The following is an 18,297-nucleotide window of genomic DNA, read 5'->3' as shown; positions in this document are numbered from 1 at the left end:
TATATACAGAAACACTAAAGACCAAAACTGTTCGGTGTTAGTAAATTCAATAACATTGCAGAATATAAAATTAACATACACAAATCAATTGTGTTTCTATACACTGAAAAAGAAATGAAGAAACCATTTACAATAGAGTAAAAATAATAAAATATTTAGTGATAAATTTAAACAAGGAAGTAAAAGATCAGTACACTGAAAACTATTAGACATTGATGAAAAATATTAAAGAAGAAATAAATAAAATGATACTCCAAATTCATGGATCAAAGGGATTAATATAGTTAAAATGTTCATATTATCCAAAGCAATCTACAAATTTGCTTATATTTCCCCCTAAAAATAAACACAAAACTCCTAAATCTATTTTTATATAAAAAAAATCCTCAAATTCATATGGAACCACAAAAGATTCCAAATGGAAAAGCAATCTTTGAAAGAACAAACATAAAAGTATCACACTTTCTGATTTCACACTACATTGCAAACCAATAGTAATCAAAATACTATCACGTTGGTATTAAAAACAGACACACAGATCCATGGAACAAAGTCAAGAGCCCAGAAATAAACCCAGACATATATGGTCAACTCACATGTGATGTGAGGCCAAGAGCACATAATAGGAAAAGGACAGTCTCTTCAATTAAAGGTGTTTCCATATGCAAAGAATGAAATCAGGTCCCTATCTTACACACTCACAAAAGTTAACTCAACATGGATTAAAGAATTAAACTTAAAAACAAAAACCATAAAACTCCTAGAAGAAAACAGAGAGAAAATTCCTTCACATTTGTCTATGACAATGATTTTTTTTTTTGGGGGGGGGGGGACATAACACCAAAAGCACACGTCACAGCAACACAAATAAACCAATGGGACAACAACAAAACGAAAACTGATCATTCCGCACAACAAAGGAGCAATTCACAAAATGGAAAGGTAATCTCTGGAAAGATAGAAAATACTTGCAAACCATAAATCTGATGAAGGATAAATGTGGGAGACCAACCTTGCACGTGACTGGGTCACACTCCCCGGCTGAGTGCTGAAGCGCTCAGTCTCCGAAATGTGGCAGAGCTTTCCCCACCCTTCTTGGGTTTGAGGGTCGGTGTCTCGTGCACGGGTATATCTTGCTACAGCCCCATGGTGAAGCTACACTCACCTGTTCCTTTGTAATATAACCCCTTGCCCTGTTTAGGATAGAATCTTCTATGGAAGTGCCTGTGTGTGTCCCCTTCACTTACTGTACCTTTGGGTGTGGCCTACCCAGGTGTCAGTCAACCTGCTGACAGTGGACATCATGAAGATAGACTCAGCCCCCTGACCTGACCCCTTGCCTCATTTGAGTAGCTTCTCCTCAATAAAAGGGGTCAGCACGTGCTCTCGCTCTCTCTCTTCCTGTGGACCCTTAAGGTCAGAGGAGCCATCACAGCGAGCCCAAAGCAAAAGGTATTTGTGTCTCTTGTGTGGTTATTTCGTGCAGCCCAGTCAGCCCAGTTCAACTGGAGTGACCCCTGAGCCTTTTAGTCACGAGAACAGAAACCAGGCAGATAAACATCCAAAGTAGCTAAGGAATATATACAATAGCAAAAAGCTCAAATAATCTCTTTTAAAAACAAGTACATGAAAATATTCTCAACATCACTAATTATCAGAGAAAAGCAAATTGAAACCACAATGAGATATCATCTCACATCTGTTAAGATAGTTATAAAAAGATAAGAGTTAACAAGTGTGAAGAAAAGAGAATACCAGTGGAGATAAAAAGTGGGGCAGCCTAAGATGAAAAATATATGGAGGATTCTCAAAAAACTTAAAAATAGAGATAGGGATCTCTAAAAACATAACCTAATTAATAAATGGGAAAATGAATTAAACAGACACTTCTCAAAGAATAAATAAAAATGGTCAACAAATATATAAAAAAAGTCCATCATCATTAGCAAGTATGAAAAATGCAAATCAAAACTACACTAAGATTTCATCTTACAACAGTCAGAATGGCAATCATCAAGAATACAAATAATAAATACTGAAGAGGATGTGGAGAAAAAGGAACACTTGCACTGTTGGTGGAACTAAGCAATATTATTATTATTATTATTATTATTATTATTATTATTTTTGTTCTGATAACAAACCCAAATGTAGCACTTCGATAATCTCTGACTCTGAAGAGGGCTTCTATGTTCCTAAGCTCGACTTGTACAATATGATAGCCAAATGTGGCTATTAAGCACTTGACACGTGGCAGTTTAGATTGAGAAATGCTCTGAACATAAGATGTGTGATAAATTCCAAAGACTTAGTATAAAGTACCAGAATGTAAAATATCCCATTAATGATTTTGATATTATTATATTCCTTATTATATTTTGGATATATTGAATTAAATAAGATATATTGTTAACATTATCTACTTCTGTTTTAATGTAATTACTAAAAAATTTCAATGTACTGAATTACAGATGTAATACATGTAAGTGTAATACACCATTGTATTTGGACAGTGCTGGCCCCAAATTACTCCAGCTATAAGGTCTATTCTATTTGCTTCCCTTCTCCCATCGCATTCCTTTGGTCTCAGAGTTAAATATATCAGGAGAAAGATGAGTCACCTGATAAGAAAAAGCCAAGGAACACGAAAGAGTGTTTGCCGCCTTCTGCTGTGACGTGCCACCTGGTTCTGGTGGCAGCTTCAGTGCTCACCTCCGCTCAGCCAGCTCAGAGCTACACTCTGCTCTTCAGTACCTGCCACTCTCCCTCCATGCCCAATGAATGGGCTACAGCCCTGTAGTTTCCTCTTCTACACATACCACCACCACCCAAAGCTCCACATCAAACCAGATTTACTGAAGTTTTGAGAAGACAAAGAGGATACACACCCCAGAAACCCAAATGCCTCAGACTTAGGTTTTAGAAATTCTGTTCTGAAAAATCTTCTCACTCACCCAGTCTCTGACCATGGTCTCTTCCCCCAGGCTTCAGCCTCTGCTGGCGCCTTGGCTTCTCTCTTCCCTTTTATTTCCAAACTCCTATTATTTTCTCGTGCAAACAGTTTAGCTATACTTTCAGGGTGCTTTTGTTGTTGTTGTTGTTGTTTTTAATCCCATCCAACCGATTCTTCTAGAGCCTCCATTCCCCAAATAACACATGCCTGTATTTCTCCACAAAACTCTTCTTGCCTGAAAATTCTAGTATTGGCCATTAAGATACTTGAAACTTTTTATTTAAATTTTTAAAACTCTACCCCAATGCCAGCAGCCTGCTTCCAGTCTTCTCAAGGACATGCAGTAACTAGGAGAGAAGAAAACCCCTCTGCAGAGAATGCAACAGGGCCTTTTGCACTAGGAGCTGGCCTCAGCCTACCATGATCGCAGATAACCTGAGAGTTAGTGTCAGATACAATCTGGTTATATTTATCAAAAACTACATAACGATTAATTATAAGGAAACTCTCAAATTATTTTTTATCATAAGACAATATAAAACTAAAATCTACAAAATATGTCTTCACATTTTTGAAAAATATTTAAGGCCACATGAAAATCTCAGTATCTGTAGTGTTATGCTCTTTAAACCAGTATACACTGCCTGATCCCAATTAATTTATAAAATTAGTAACTCAGGATGATGGGAATAATAGCCCACATTTTCTTTATTAAACATTAATCAATTTCTAACTTTTCTATAATGTCCATGTTACTTTTATAACCACAAAAATTATTTAAAAAATCAAAATACAGAAGACAAAATAAAGTCTGAAAGATAAGAAGGAAAGAATAAATAATAGGTGGAAAATTTTGAAAGAGAAGGAAAATTCATATCTCTAGAACTAGAGTGAGAAAGTGAATTCAGAAATAGAAAAACTACATGTAAAGAAATAGAGTTACAAGATTAGCTAACTTTTTCTCTATAAAGAGATAATGCCATTTGAGTGGAGAAAAGGATGAAGTCATTGTAAAAGTATCAAGTAAAATGAACTAAAATGAGAATTAGTAGAAAGAGAAAAATAGAAGAATTTTTTATAAAATAAAGGCTTGAAGATGGCAGTCTTGGCTCAGCTGTGATTGGAGATAACTTATATCAGTGTGACTTGAATCAGCAGGTAAATGTGGTCACGTAGACACTTCTAGTCCATACACAGGAATGTACTAGGTAGGTGGCTGAACTGATCTAAGGTGGAATTGTCAGGGTGTGGCCAAAGGACACAAGTAGGAACAATGTGGAAAATGCCATAAAGAGTATGATAGGGACAACAGTGGCGTCTGGGTGGAGCAAAGAGAAGTCATGAAGTGGGAGTATTGTCAGTAAGGGAAGGACTGGGACTCTAAAGAATGGAGGGTTAGCCAAGTCACAGGTGCAAGGTGCAGGGGATCAGGAGACCCAGAGAGCCAGGAAATAAGACAAGTACTACTATCTCAGGGTTCAGTCTACAAAGATGGCTCTCTCTCTCTCTTCGGATGTTCATCAACAAGAGCATGTCCATAGGAGAAACGTGAGACGTAGAACGATTACAAATCAATGACAAAAGGAATCCTATTTTGTCCAAGTTGATGGGAGAAACTTGGATGAAAATAAAGAATATGATCAGGGTTTCAAAATCTTTAGTAAATAAAGTACATGACCATCTATTAGTAATGTAGATGACAGAAACAACAGACACCAGCTCCCAAATATTTCTCTTCCAAGTTTATACAATTCCCCATACACTGATGAGAAAACTTTACATTTTCAAAATATTGTACTACTTCTACATTTTAAAAAAAAATTGGTAAAGTCTACTAAGTAACAGTTAAAAATACCACTTTGACAATCAAATGAATGAAAATTTAATCAAAATTTGTAGAGCCACTTTTTGTACATGAAAATATTTGACTCAGTTCAATCTTGTGACAGGGTAAAGGTTTTCAAAGTATGAGGGCAGATGAAGGTGGATATTCATTTTACAAAAATTTTTAGATTCCTTTAAATAAGATCCTTTACATTTTATATGATGTGGTTTACATAATATGTTTTAAGAATAGATTTTTCATGAAACAAAGTATGCTCACGTGCTATGGTGTGAATATGAAGAGTCCTCCAAAGGTCCAAGTGTTAAAGGGGGTGGCTCCCAGGCACTACTGGTAGATACTGTGGACCTTTAAGAGGTGAGGCCTAGTGGGAAGTCTTTCAGTCTTTGGAGTGGTGCCCTCAAAGGGGATTGAGGAGTGCTGGCCCATCCTGTCTCTCTCTGCTTCCTAGCTTGTGATTTGAGCTGTATGCTCTGACCCCCACTCTCCACCATTGCCATCCAGTTAGCTCACCAGCTGCCCAAAGTGATGAGGCCACTGATCATGGACTGGAACCTCCAGAACTGGGCGCTAAAAAAATCCTTTATAAATTAATTGCCTCAGGGGGCTGGGGATGTGGCTCAAGTGGTAGCCTGCTCGCCTGGCATGCGTGGGGCGCTGGGTTCGATCCTCAGCACCACATAAAAAAAAAAAAAAAATTAAAATGTTGTATCCACCGAAAACTAAAAAATAAATATTAAAAAATTCTCTCCCTCTCTCTCTCTTAAAAAAAAAATTAATTGCCTCAGGCATTTCATCATAATAGCAGAAAGCTGACCAATACAGTACGTTAAATTATTTTGCCTTAACAGACCTACCAGTCCAAGAGCAAATGTAATCTGTACAATTCTTCCAGATAATTTACTACTTCTTTGGTGATTCTGAGTTTCCTAATGGCTCAGCATGAAAACTGCTACTGTACTCAACAGGAAAATTCTTCAGCAAGTGCAATCAAAACCTTTCAAGAGACAAATCTGGAATTCTGCCCAGGTGGACTTATTTTCTGCATGTGGGGATGGTGTGCTGAGTGAATACATCTCTAATTGTAAATATGATATATTTTCCATTGGCCTCCAAAGGTTTTCAAGTATCCCTATTAGTAAAATAAGTGAATAAATCAAAATATGTATATACTTTAATAGATATATAAATGTATTCTTATTTAAACATTATATTTTATTAAAAATTTCTTACATGGATAGTAAAATATAAATTTATCAATTATCCCCTATCCCCTGCTTCCCTAATGAGCTGTCTTGTGAACCATTCTGTTTGGATACTGCTTATAGAACTTCTAGAGAGACCAGAAGAAATTTTATTCATAAACAATGAGTTCAGGAACAAAACTATAAGACCACAAGGAAGAAAAATCTGCCAACAGCAAAGGCTTCAGTGATGCAATGAGGTCAATCTGCAACTTGTAAATTACAAAGTTATTTACTGGTTTCTGTTAGGCTGAATCAAATTATAAAATAGGTCTAAATCTTAGAAAAGAATAAAGAAAAGGACCCATTTTGGTAGGTCACATACATTTAACCAACGAGTGAGTACCAGATGTTAGGTATACATAAAAACAGTCTATTCACTAATTCATCTAGCATTAATTGCATGACCATTATGTACCTGGCAGTCCTCCAAGTAATAATTATATTTACATGTATTGTAACAAGATCTTTCTTTAGATACGGGAATTGGAGGTAATGAAGAATGAATTTCTAAATTATTTTAAGATGAATACCACATGAATAGGTTGGCACACATGCAAATTTAAAGTGAAATTCTTTTTAATTATCAATTCTGTCTTTTGCTAGAGTTAAGACTAAAATTTTTTCCAACAAATATAAACCCAGTTAGCATCTGGCACAACGACTAGCATGTAGTAAGCATTCGATACCTATTTGTTGGAGAAGTGAGGGGAAAGGGGAAAAGGAAGCGGTGAGAACCAGATAAAACAAAGAAGTCTGAGCCACAGAGAAAGGGACATCTCACTGTTCTGGAAGCATGGTTTGTAACTACTACCACTGTGCTTCTTGTGTCCTGGAAACCCCATCAAATGCGTGTGGTCCCGTCTGACAGCCTAATCTGTATTTAGAAACAGCATGTAATTCAGCACCCCGAGACTCAAAAGGAGAGTCAGATCTAACAGATACATGCCTCTGCATTTAAAAGTCTGTTAACTTTCAGGTTTATGATAAAATAAAAATTATTTTCTCTTACTATAAAAGTAAAACATGAGCTTTAAAGAAAATTTGTAAAATACATGAAAATAAAACTAACACATTACTATAATTCCACTTCCCAAAGAAAACCACTATTAACATCTTACATATTAAATTAGCTCAAAATTTTAAAACCCCTGTGGTTTTAAAATTTTGAGCTAATTTAATATGTAAGATGTGACTTTCTATAATTCCATGTGAGGCTCATAAGCAACAAAAGTGAAAGAACAAAAATGAAAACCCACAGTAGAGTAATTCCAGCCATGTTTAATGAGGCAAGATTCATGGCCTGAAAGTTTCCAAATTAAGCTATCATGATATTTTGATCCATAAGGAACAACACTTTGTTTTAGTTATCTCTGTTCTGCACCAACTGTGGTACCTAGCACATAATATTCACTCAGTAAATGTTCACTGAATAAACATCCTAAGAGAGTCAGCATGTTTTTCTTTTCAGAGTCTATGATCATACCGCGTCACTCCCCACCTCCTCCCCAGCAAAGCCATCCTGGCGTTCCCTGCCTTTACTTCAGCTTCAGCAACAGTCAGGAGCCTGCTGTAGCCCAAAAGCGACACTGTGATCCCCCCCCAGTAACACCAAGTTATGTTTCACTCACTCCTCACAATTCAGCTCAGATGTCATTCTCCTCAAGAAGTTTCCCCAACCCTTGTTGCCCATCCTTGGGCTGAGCTAAGTGCTATAATTCAAGTTCCCATAACACCTGCAAACAATGCAAGTGACACAGTGCATAAAACTAGCCACTAGAATGGTTGTTCATTTGCAGGCTGTCAGTTCTTGAAGTTTCTATCTTTATATTTACAAACACCTGCAAGGTTCCACAGTATTTACTGAACAAATGAGAGACTGAAAGAATGAACAAACAACTCCTTTTTTGTTCTACTTTTCATTTCTTTAATTTATTCCTATTTGTTTGGTTAGCTGTTCTCTCACATTTTTTAATCTTAAAAATGAATACCCACCATGTATTAAAGATAAATTAAAAATGAGAAGAATGAAACAACTGAGTTCAGCTTTCTCTTCAAGCCAAAAAGTATCCCTTTCTATCTTAAGATTAGCGCTCAGTAAACAGCGTCACCACTGTTTTCCCCAAAGTTCTCACAAAAGAATCAGGCATAACTGTCACACATTCCCACTCAATGCGTTATTTATATCTACTCTCCTTTCTCCCCAAGAAGACGCGAAGGAGACCCTGATGACTTGCTCTACTGATGCCATCAGATCTGCTCCTTTCCACTTCTAGAGCCTCTGTCTTTAACCTCTTCCCATCTAGTCTCCTGTTACATCAAAGGAATAATTTAGTATGCTCAAAACTGAGCTACATACATACAGTTAATTCCTATTTCCTACCATATAGGATTCAAATTATGCAGAATCTACATTCCTATTGTGGCTTGTAAAGCTACCCATTCCACAATCAGACCTACTAGTACTCTCTACCTTATTTCCTCTATTTAAGAAAATATATTTCCTTGTGTTTCAGGTATTCATTTCCCATTGAAGCCAGGGATATATTCCTGCTACGCAGCATAGAAAACTTGCAAATTTCTTCATTGCTTTCTTTGTGCATGCATTAGCATTTTCCCCATTCTCTTTGTTCCTCAGTTTGTCTTTGAAATCCCTATTTACCTCTCTCCTCTCTAACAAAGTCTGATTACCTCCAAGGCACAGGAATTGCTCCTTTACTATGTAACACTTTTGACATTTGAACTTTATCTGAACATCAATATTTTGGTCCTTACCTGTTTGTTTCTCTGCAAGTCTAAGCACTCTAAGAGATCTTCATATGTGTACTCTGAGATCATTGACAAGTGACAAGTTCCATTGCTCATATTTACTTATGGATCTCAGATGATGTCACCATATTGATATTCTTCACATTTAGAGCTCTATTTATGTCTTTCCTATGTCAAAGGATAATACCTTAATTTCTATTATAAAGTTTGCAAAATGTACTTGGACAATTTAACAAAAAGAAACAATAAAAAAGTACCAGAATAAATGCTTCTATATATTCTATATTGTCTCAAGGCTAGTAAAAATTATTTTTCTTGGAACATTACACAATGTTATTATTCAAAATACTATTGATTAAAGATGTTGGTATACATTCACTTTCAAATTATTTTTAAAAGAATAAATAAAAAATAGCAAATCTGTTTAAATATTAAGTGAATGAATAATACAAACTAGATTAATAATTACAACTCACAGGATCTGCAGGTCCACAGAATTCTCGAAATGTCTTCGTAGAATTATTCTGTTGAATCTCCATTGCTACGCAAGGGCCAGAATACAATTCTGTCACCATCTCCTGTGATGTACAATATAAAAGAATCAATACAATTTGATGATATTTTACCCCTTCTCTTTTAATTGTGCCACTATTCCACTAATTCTTCAGAGTTAAAAGTTACCTTTGGCTTCTTTTCCTATCTGTATCACACACACTAGTAGTTCCTATCTCCTTGAACCCAGTGCTGACAAATTCACATATAAAAACAAAATGTTTCTCCTGAAGAAGCTTTTAAAAACCATAATGCATTCCAGCAACAAGGAATAACAGGGGCCAGATTTATTTTCCCACCTTATATTTCTAGAAACTAGACAAAATATATGAAACAACAGTTTTCAGATTCTGGACAACAGGCACCATAGACCACAGTCCTCAGGAGAAGGGAAACAATAAAGTAAGACACACAGTTGCCCCACTGCAAATGTTATTAAAACAAAAACAAACAAAAAGCACTGGATGGGGTGACTAGGATAAGACACTGCTAACGAACAATGAATCTGAAGACAGGGAACAGAAACTGTTCAAAAGCAAGCATGAAAATAAACAGCAGCACATCTGTCAATCTAAATTCTCAAAAACAAAGGAAAAATAAAGACTTTTCCAGAAAAAGAAGAGCTGGGAGATTCACCACCAATAGCCTTTTACTATAAGAAATGTTAAAGGAAGTTCTTCAGGAAGAAGGGAAAAAATGCCAGACAAAAATGGAGATCTACACAAAACTCTACTAAACTTGTGGGTGAATATAAACACATTGTCTTTTTTTTTTAGTTGCTTAAGAAGATAATCATTTAAAGCAAAAAATATTAAGAGTGTACTGTAAGAAGTAAAATGTACTAGCACAGCAGCACAAGGAGGGAAACACAGGTACACTGATTAGCACTTCAATTCTGCACATGAAACAGCACATGAAATACACAATCAGGGGTGGCCTCACAGATCAGTATACTGCAGGTAAAAGGGAAACAAACATGAGACGGAGGCAGAACAACAGTGTGGATATATGAAGATCAAAAGTATCAGGAAGGAGAGAGACCCAGGAGGGAAATGAGAGGAGGTCAGACCACGCAGGCCATGTGAGACATTTTGATGATACTGGAGGGTTTATGATGCAAATGCCATAATTTTATTCCCTTTTAATGCTGAATAATATTCCATTGTGTATAAATACCACAGTTTTTTTTTTTATCCATTCATCTATTGAAGGGCATTTAGGTTGGTTCCACAGATTAGCTATTGTGAACTGAGCTGCTATAAACATTGATGTACCTGTGTCCTACAGTATGCACATTTTAGTTCTTTGGATTTATGTCAAGTTGTTGGATAGCTGGGTCATATCACCATTCCTAGTCTTTTGAGGAATATCCCTACTGCTTTCCAAAGTAATTGGACTAAACTGTAGTCCCACCAACAATGTGTATCTTTCCCCTCACATCCTTGTCAGCATTTATTGTTATTTTTATTCTTGATGACTGTGGAGTAAGATGAAATCTCAGTGTAGTTTTGGTTTGCATTTCCCTGATGGCTAAAGACATTGAACATTTTAAAAATATATTTGTGGGCCATTTGTACTTCTTCTTCTGAGAAATATCTGTTTAGTTCATTTGCCCATTTACTGATTGTGTTATTTGGGGTTTTGGTGTTAAGTTTTTTGAGTTCTCCATATATTCTGAATATTAATCCCCTGTTAGAAAAGTAACTGGCAAAGATTTTCCCCATTCTATAGGCTTTCCCTTCATGCTCTTGTTTCATTTGCTGTGCCATCCTATCTGTTGAATCTGGTTTTATTTCTTTAGCTTTGGAGTCTTATTAAGGAAGTCAATGCCTGTGCCAATATGTCAGAGTATTGAGCCTACTTTTTTTTTTTTTTTTAGAAGTTACAGTGCTCCTGATTGAATTCTTAGGTCTTTGATCTACTAGGAGTTGACTTTTGTGCATGGTGAGAGATAGGAATCTAATTTAATTCTTCTACATATGGTATCCAACTTCCCTAGCACCGTTTTGTTAAAAAGGGTTTCTTTTCTCCTATATATGTTTTTGGCACCTTTGTCAAGTACCAGATGACTGTATCTGTATGGGTTTGTATCTGTCTCTTCGACCCTATTCCATTGTCTTCATGTCTGCTTTTTATGCCAATTTTTTTATAGTTTGTGTAGTATTATTTGAGAACAGATATTGTGATGCCTCCAGCATCCCTCTTATTGCTTGATATTGCTTTGGCTATTTTGAGTCTTTTATTCTTCCAGATGAATTTAGGACTACTTTTTTCTAATTCTATGAAGAATGTCATTGGTATTTTGATAGTGATTATATTGAGTCTGTATTGCTTTTGGTAGTATGGCCATTTTAACAATATTAATTCTATGTATCCACAAACATGAGAGGTCTTTCCATCTTCTAAGGTCTTCTTCAATTTCTCTCTTCAATGTTCTATAATTTTCATTGTAGAGGCCTTTCACCTCCTTAGATTTATTCCCAATTATTTTATATTTTTAGGATACTATAAATTAAATTGTTCTCCTGATTTTTTTTTCTCAGTAGATTCATTATTGGAATAGAAAAGCTATTTTTTAAAAAATTTTGGATAGCAGGGTCATATAGAAAAGCTATTTTTTAAAATTTTTGATCTTGTATCCTGCTACTTTGCTGAACTAGAAGTCTTATAGATATAGGACCATATCATTAGCAAACAGAGGTAGTTTGACTTATTTTCCTTTTTGTAACACTACAAATTTCCTTCTCTTACCTGACTGCTCTGGATAAAGTTTCAAGAACTATATTGCACAGGAGTGGTGAGAGGAGAGATCCTTGTCTTGTTCCTGATTTTAGATGAAATGGTTTCAGTTTTTCTTTGTTCAGTATGATAATGACCTTGGGCTTGTCATCTATAGCCTTTATAATGTTGAGGTAAATTCCTTCTCTCCCTAGTTTCTTCAGCATTTTTAACTAAACGGGTTTGTTATCATTAATCTTTTCAATAATAGCCATTGTAACAAACAGGAGGCGATATCTCATTGCAGCTTTTGATTTGCATTTCCTTGATGATCAGAAATGTTAAACATTTTTTCATACATCTGTTGGCCAGTCACATTTCTTCTTTTGAGAAATATCTGTTTAGATTCTTTGTCCATTTTTAATTTAGGTGTTTTATTTTCTAACTACAGAGTTGTTGCTTGAGTCCCTGATATATTTTGAATATTAGCCCTTCTCATATGTATAGTATGCAAATCATAATTTAAGAAATACTTTCAAGGATTATAAATTATACTGAGATCCCCAAGATTTGAGACATCCAAATGGTTTTGCTTTAAATTTACTTCAATACTTACATTATATTCTGTCACTACACCTTTATAAACTTCATAGAATTCTTCAACATTAACACGATCCATATTGAACTATATTAAAAAATAAAATAAAACTGTAAGCCCACAAACCAAAGAAAAATAAATGCGCCATTCTTGGCACTCACCATATATTATCCCTTAGATATATTCTTTACTTCAAAATGCAAATTTTTTTGTTTCCTTTTAAATTTGTTTTTATTTATTTGTTTTTAATTGCTTTTGGTTATATACAACACAGGAAACAACCTGACATAATCACAAAAGCAAGGGGCTCGACCTGCTCCAGTTCAGCACTCCCCCACCCGCCTCCTCTACCTCCCCTCCACTGATCCCTCTTCAATCCTTACTCTTTTTCCCCCAGGCCCAGCACTGCTGCTATCAGAGATAACATTCATACTTTTTTTCTTTAATTAGAGCTTTATCGTTATACACAGTAGTCGGGTTCATCCTGAGTGATCCATACATGCATGGAAATTGATTTCAGTTCCTGATCCTTTCCCTTTTCCCTCCCATCCTTCCTCCCCTCTCCCATTCTCCTTCTTCTGCTCTATTAGACTTCTTTTCATATGTCTATTAATTTATATTTGATTAGTTCTTTATGTTAGCCTATCCTTCCCTCCTCCTTTTCAAAAATGAAAGAAAACATTTGATCTTTGAGTTTCTGAGTTTGGCTAATTTCACTTAGCATGATATTCTCCATCAAAATGTGAATCTTGAATAATTTCCTCTTTTGTAAAAATGTGCTATTAATTTATAACCTTTGAGTACTTAATATGTCATGCATTATCTAATTTAATTCTCACAATTTTATGGCACAGCTAGATAAGGCTACTAAGAGTCAGAAGAGCAATGAACCCTTCCCAGATTGCCATTCTGTTCCCAGCAGTCTGATCCCACTGGACATGTTCTTATCTGCTACCCTATACCTATCTGAATAAAACCTCATTCTTGATAAAAAGAACTTATGCAATGTAATATTATTTGTTGATAGATTAGAGGTATAAGAAAGAAATATTACTAAAGAAATGTAATTAGATTTGGTAGAGGGAATGAAAAACAGTATTGTTTTTCTCCAAAGAATTCAGAGAAATTCCTAGTCAGGTTTCTAACAAGGCACTTACAAACATCATCTGGACTTGCTACTTCCTTTCATAACATTATGAATAAGAATATGTTTACAAGGTCAGTCCATAACAAGTCATTCCTATGCAGGCTGGACTTAAAGGTAGCTAGTAGTAAAACTTTACACTTCAGATCTCACGAACTAAAACCCTAATATTTTAAAAATTGCCTCTGAATTTTCATTTTATTTTTCCCCCTTACATTGTTTCTCCATTGTTGCCAAGATTAAAGATTACTGAGAAATTTCTTCCTACAGAGACAATACTTCAAGTTGAAAGGATTTATCATCATAGGCAACATTTATTACAGGAAGAGAATTATTTGATATCAATGTTTTATCTTATATTCACACAACTTTTATTAATGTAATGCAATAATAAGAGAAGATATAACCTGTTAAATACTCAGGAATTTGATCTATAAACTCTACAAGGTACTGTGTACAGCTATTTAATTTAATTTTCAGAATAATCCATTCAGACAATTAATGTTTTTAACACCCAGATGAGAAAAGCTAGGGACAGAATGCTTGACCTGTGGTCAGTGTCACATACCTAGAAAGCAGCTGAACTCAGATTCACAAATAGATCTTTCTGGTTCCAAAAGTCAAAGACTGCACTTACCACTACACTCCCAGGCCTCAATCATAAGTTCAACTAATACTTTTGGTCTTGCTATTATTTTCATTAAGTACTATGGCCAATCACTGTGCTCGGTTGTGGGCCTCGAGCTAGGTCAATGTTTAAAGCTAAAATTCCTATAGTTATTATTTTTTAGAGTAGGCGTAGATCCTATAATCACTTAATACATCAACAAGCAACACTTTTAGAAAGTTTTGGCTAAGACTTCTTAACACTCCTAGATAAGATTTCATAATTATTCATCTTCTCATTAGTTTCCAAGTTTTGATTGATGATTTTACAAACTAGTTGATAATTTTTCTTTAAAAAAACTTTTTTATTATAAGGTTACTGAGTTCAGAAAACATTTTCTTTTTAATGCACTGAGTTTAAAAGTGCTCAGAGAGCATTCAATTAAAAAATGTTAAAGATTAGGGGTAGGGGTTTTAGAGTGCTTGCCTAGCATGTGTGAGGCACTGGGTTTGATTCTTAGCACCACAAATAAATAAGTAAATAAAATAAAGGTCCTTCAACAACTAAAAATTTTTTTAAATATTGAAGATTTTTTTTTAATCCTCAATATGTTATGGCTTACTTCAAAGTACCTACCATTTGAATAGCTGAGATTTCAAAACATGCATCTCGAATAGCCATCAGGATCTTTCCCAACAGTCCTGAAAATGAAGAACAAATAGATGCAAAAAAAAGTAAAGCATTTTAGTTTTTCGGAAATACAAATTTTCCATATCAACATATTTTGCTTATATTCTACATAATGAAAACACATATTTTTACCACAAAACTAAATCTGTAATACTTAGCATTACATTTAATTATTTGATTCCCCAAGAAAATGTTTCAAGAATATCAACAATGGTCCTAGGATTATGCAAAAAAAAAATATTTTTAAGATACTATTTTGCCTTTAAGGCCCCAAAAGTCTAGTGCTATATAGAACATGAAAATCAAATGGTTTAAAATTATATTACAAAAAACCAAAATGCCAAAATATTGGATACAGAAGGAAACCAAAGATGTGTTCAAAGGAAGAGAAAAAATTAAATTATCACTGAAAAGGTGAGCAGAGACTTCAAGGAAATAATAGCATGAATGGCCCTTAAAGGGTATAGATGATGGGCCTCTACAGCCAGAGAAAGCATCCAGGCAAGTGTGGGCATGTTATTGTCACAGTAAGAATGTAGAAAAGAAAGACAAGGCAGGAAAGGGAGGGGACTGAGCCAGGGCGATAAGGCCCTTATCTCACAGACTAGTGATTTCTATGATGGGATCTGTAGACTCTAGGGGCATGGGAATTATTTTAAGATTCTATTTGTTTCCTATACAATCTTCTAAGTTTCTTATTTTCAAGTTGACTAAAACTCTTTTTGTCCTTTTCACCCTGCCCCCCACCCTCATCACACACACATACACACACACACTCACCCCACGTTCTGGTCATCTGGATGCTCACCTAGAAGCCCTGATCACCAGGTGGTACTGGTGTCTCAATGCGGGTTTTAGTTACTACCTTATTGTAGCCAAGTAGTGCCATTTCAATTATAGCAGACTAAGGGAAGAGACAAAGACAGAGGTGGATCTATTTCTTAAATGAAGGGAAGGGAAGGCCAAATGGTACCACAGCATGCTGATGTCTGAATACAGAAAAGCAGTTGAGTCATCACTGAGAACAGGCCCATGACTACCTCTGTACTGTATTCATGTTGAACTGTTGATAAATACCCTTTGTTACATAAGGGTATTAACTTAAACATTCTTCATTTTATAGTTTGTAATGAACTTTTAAATTAGTTATATTATCTATTTGTGCAAAAGTTTATATGCTTAGTTTTATGTTTAGCCATATCTAATTTGCATTATCAAAAATTAGACTAATTTGTCAACATTAAGAGTTCATGAGAGTGACTTTTCTCCAAAATGATATATTACCAAAAGAAATGGGGAGTAACTGAAAATATTAGGTGTATAATTCAAAATAAAGCAGTATTTTTAGAAGATTGTTAATGTAATAGTGACAGGCAAGCTGATCTGACTAAAAAAGAATAAGGGATATAAGGAACAGTAAAAGCTTTTGTGTTAGTCAGCTTTTTGCTGCCAGGACCAAAATATCCAGAAAGAACAACTTATAAGAGGAAAGATGATTTCAGTTCATGGTTTCAGAGGTTTAATCCACAGTTGGCTGAGTCCACTGTTCTGGGTCAAAGGTGAGGCAGAACATCATGGCAGTGGGAAGCTGCTCCATTCATGGTGGCCAGGAACCAAAGAGAGGAAAGAGTCCACAGAAGGTGAACCCTTCCAGGGCACATTCTAGTGACCCACCTCCTCCAGCCATGCCCCACCTGCCTAAAGTTACCACCCACTCAGTCCATTCAAACTAGGGTTGACTGATTAGGTTATAGTACTCGTAATCTAATAATTTTACATCTGATATTCCTGCATTAACACAGGAGCTTTTGAAAAACAACTCAGATCAAAACTATGGAACTTTTGAATTCATAGTATGCTGATTGGGAAAACAATAAAAGCCAAGATATTTTTAAATATTTTCTCTTATTTTAGACTCCAGTGTTTAGATGGCAGCAGTCAAAAAGGAAGTGAATAGGGTTGGGGATATAGCTCAATTGGTAGAGTGCCTCCTTTGCATGCACAAGGCCCTGGTTCAATCCCCAGCACCACATACACACACACACACAAAAGAAGTTAATAGAAGCCATTTTTCAAACAAGAAGTAACAGCAGCACTGAACTTCATAGAGTGTGAAGTTGAAAAAAGGGTTAAAAATTACTTCAGGATTTTGAGTCCAGTGCTGGGGTGTAGCTTCGAGGTAGAGTACTTGCCTAGCATATTTAATTAAGGCCCTTAGTTCAATCCCCAGCACCACAAAACTAAATAAAAGAGCTTGAATCTAAGAGACTGGAAGACTATTAGCACCTTTAAGAAGAAAACTAGTAATTCAGCCAAATTAGTCAAGGAAAAACAGTGAATTTAAAATTTTAGATAGAAACACAAGGTGCGCTATACAAGCAGTTACAGAGCAGAAACCTGACCAACGGCTGAAAGATTGAATAAACTCCATACAGAAAACTGGTGACGTGGGACTGCATCCCAGTACGGTTAGAGAGAGCATGAAGGATGCAGGTAGTTTAGAGTTGCAATGATGAGAACATATAGGGAACAACTATTTTAGCAACTAGTGACTTCTTATTAGAAACAATGCAGACCAGTATACAATTGAATTTTTAAATGTGCTAATAGGAAGAAAAGCTTAAAACTGTCAACTTGAAATTCTATGTCACTATAAAATCTTCCAAGAATGATAGTAAAATAAAGACCTTTTCAGATAAAGAAATCCAAAGATATTTGTTACCAGCAAACCTGAGTATAAGAAATGCTAAAGGAAGTTATTTCAACTTTAGGGAAAAGAGAAGAAAACAGAATCTTCAGGAAAAAATAATGGTATAAAGGTTAGCATGTGAATAGTACAAAAAAAAAACATTTTTTTCTCTTAATTTCTTGAAAAAAATATATGCCTGATTAAAGTAAAACTTCAACATTAATTGTGGATTTCAAAACCTACGTATTTATAATACACATCAAAAGTACAGCATAAGCCTATGTAGAGAGGTAGTAAGTGGACCCATACAACTAAAAAGTTCCTTTACTATAAGTAAAGTCATAACATTATTAACTCTGAGTGTGAAAACTAAGGATATACATTGTATTCCTTAATGATTATATAAGAATAATCCCCACACCAGCATCATCAACATCATTTTGTGATTCTGTACCACACTAAAGCTTGAAAACCACAGAGGGAGGGAGGG

At 35.3% G+C, this 18,297-nt stretch overlaps 1 protein-coding gene across 6 annotated transcripts in view; it reads right to left on the bottom strand.

The window, feature by feature from the left end:
• The window catches only part of Nme7 (NME/NM23 family member 7), a 173,403-nt gene that overhangs the window by 60,147 nt on the left and 94,959 nt on the right, over positions 1 to 18,297 (bottom strand). For all 6 annotated transcript variants that reach the window (XM_015491864.2, XM_048810071.1, XM_048810072.1 and 3 more), the window contains 3 exons: positions 15,065 to 15,129; positions 12,696 to 12,764; positions 9,286 to 9,387 (listed from right to left, as the gene is read on the bottom strand). In XM_015491864.2, coding sequence (XP_015347350.1) covers positions 9,286 to 9,387; positions 12,696 to 12,764; positions 15,065 to 15,129 — 236 coding nt within the window. The remainder of the gene's footprint in view (positions 1 to 9,285; positions 9,388 to 12,695; positions 12,765 to 15,064; positions 15,130 to 18,297) is intronic.

This window comes from Marmota marmota, unplaced genomic scaffold (assembly GCF_001458135.2).
Source record: "Marmota marmota marmota unplaced genomic scaffold, marMar, whole genome shotgun sequence".
NCBI classification, from domain to species: Eukaryota; Metazoa; Chordata; class Mammalia; order Rodentia; family Sciuridae; genus Marmota; species Marmota marmota.
This window is presented reverse-complemented; position numbering and strand designations above follow the sequence as displayed.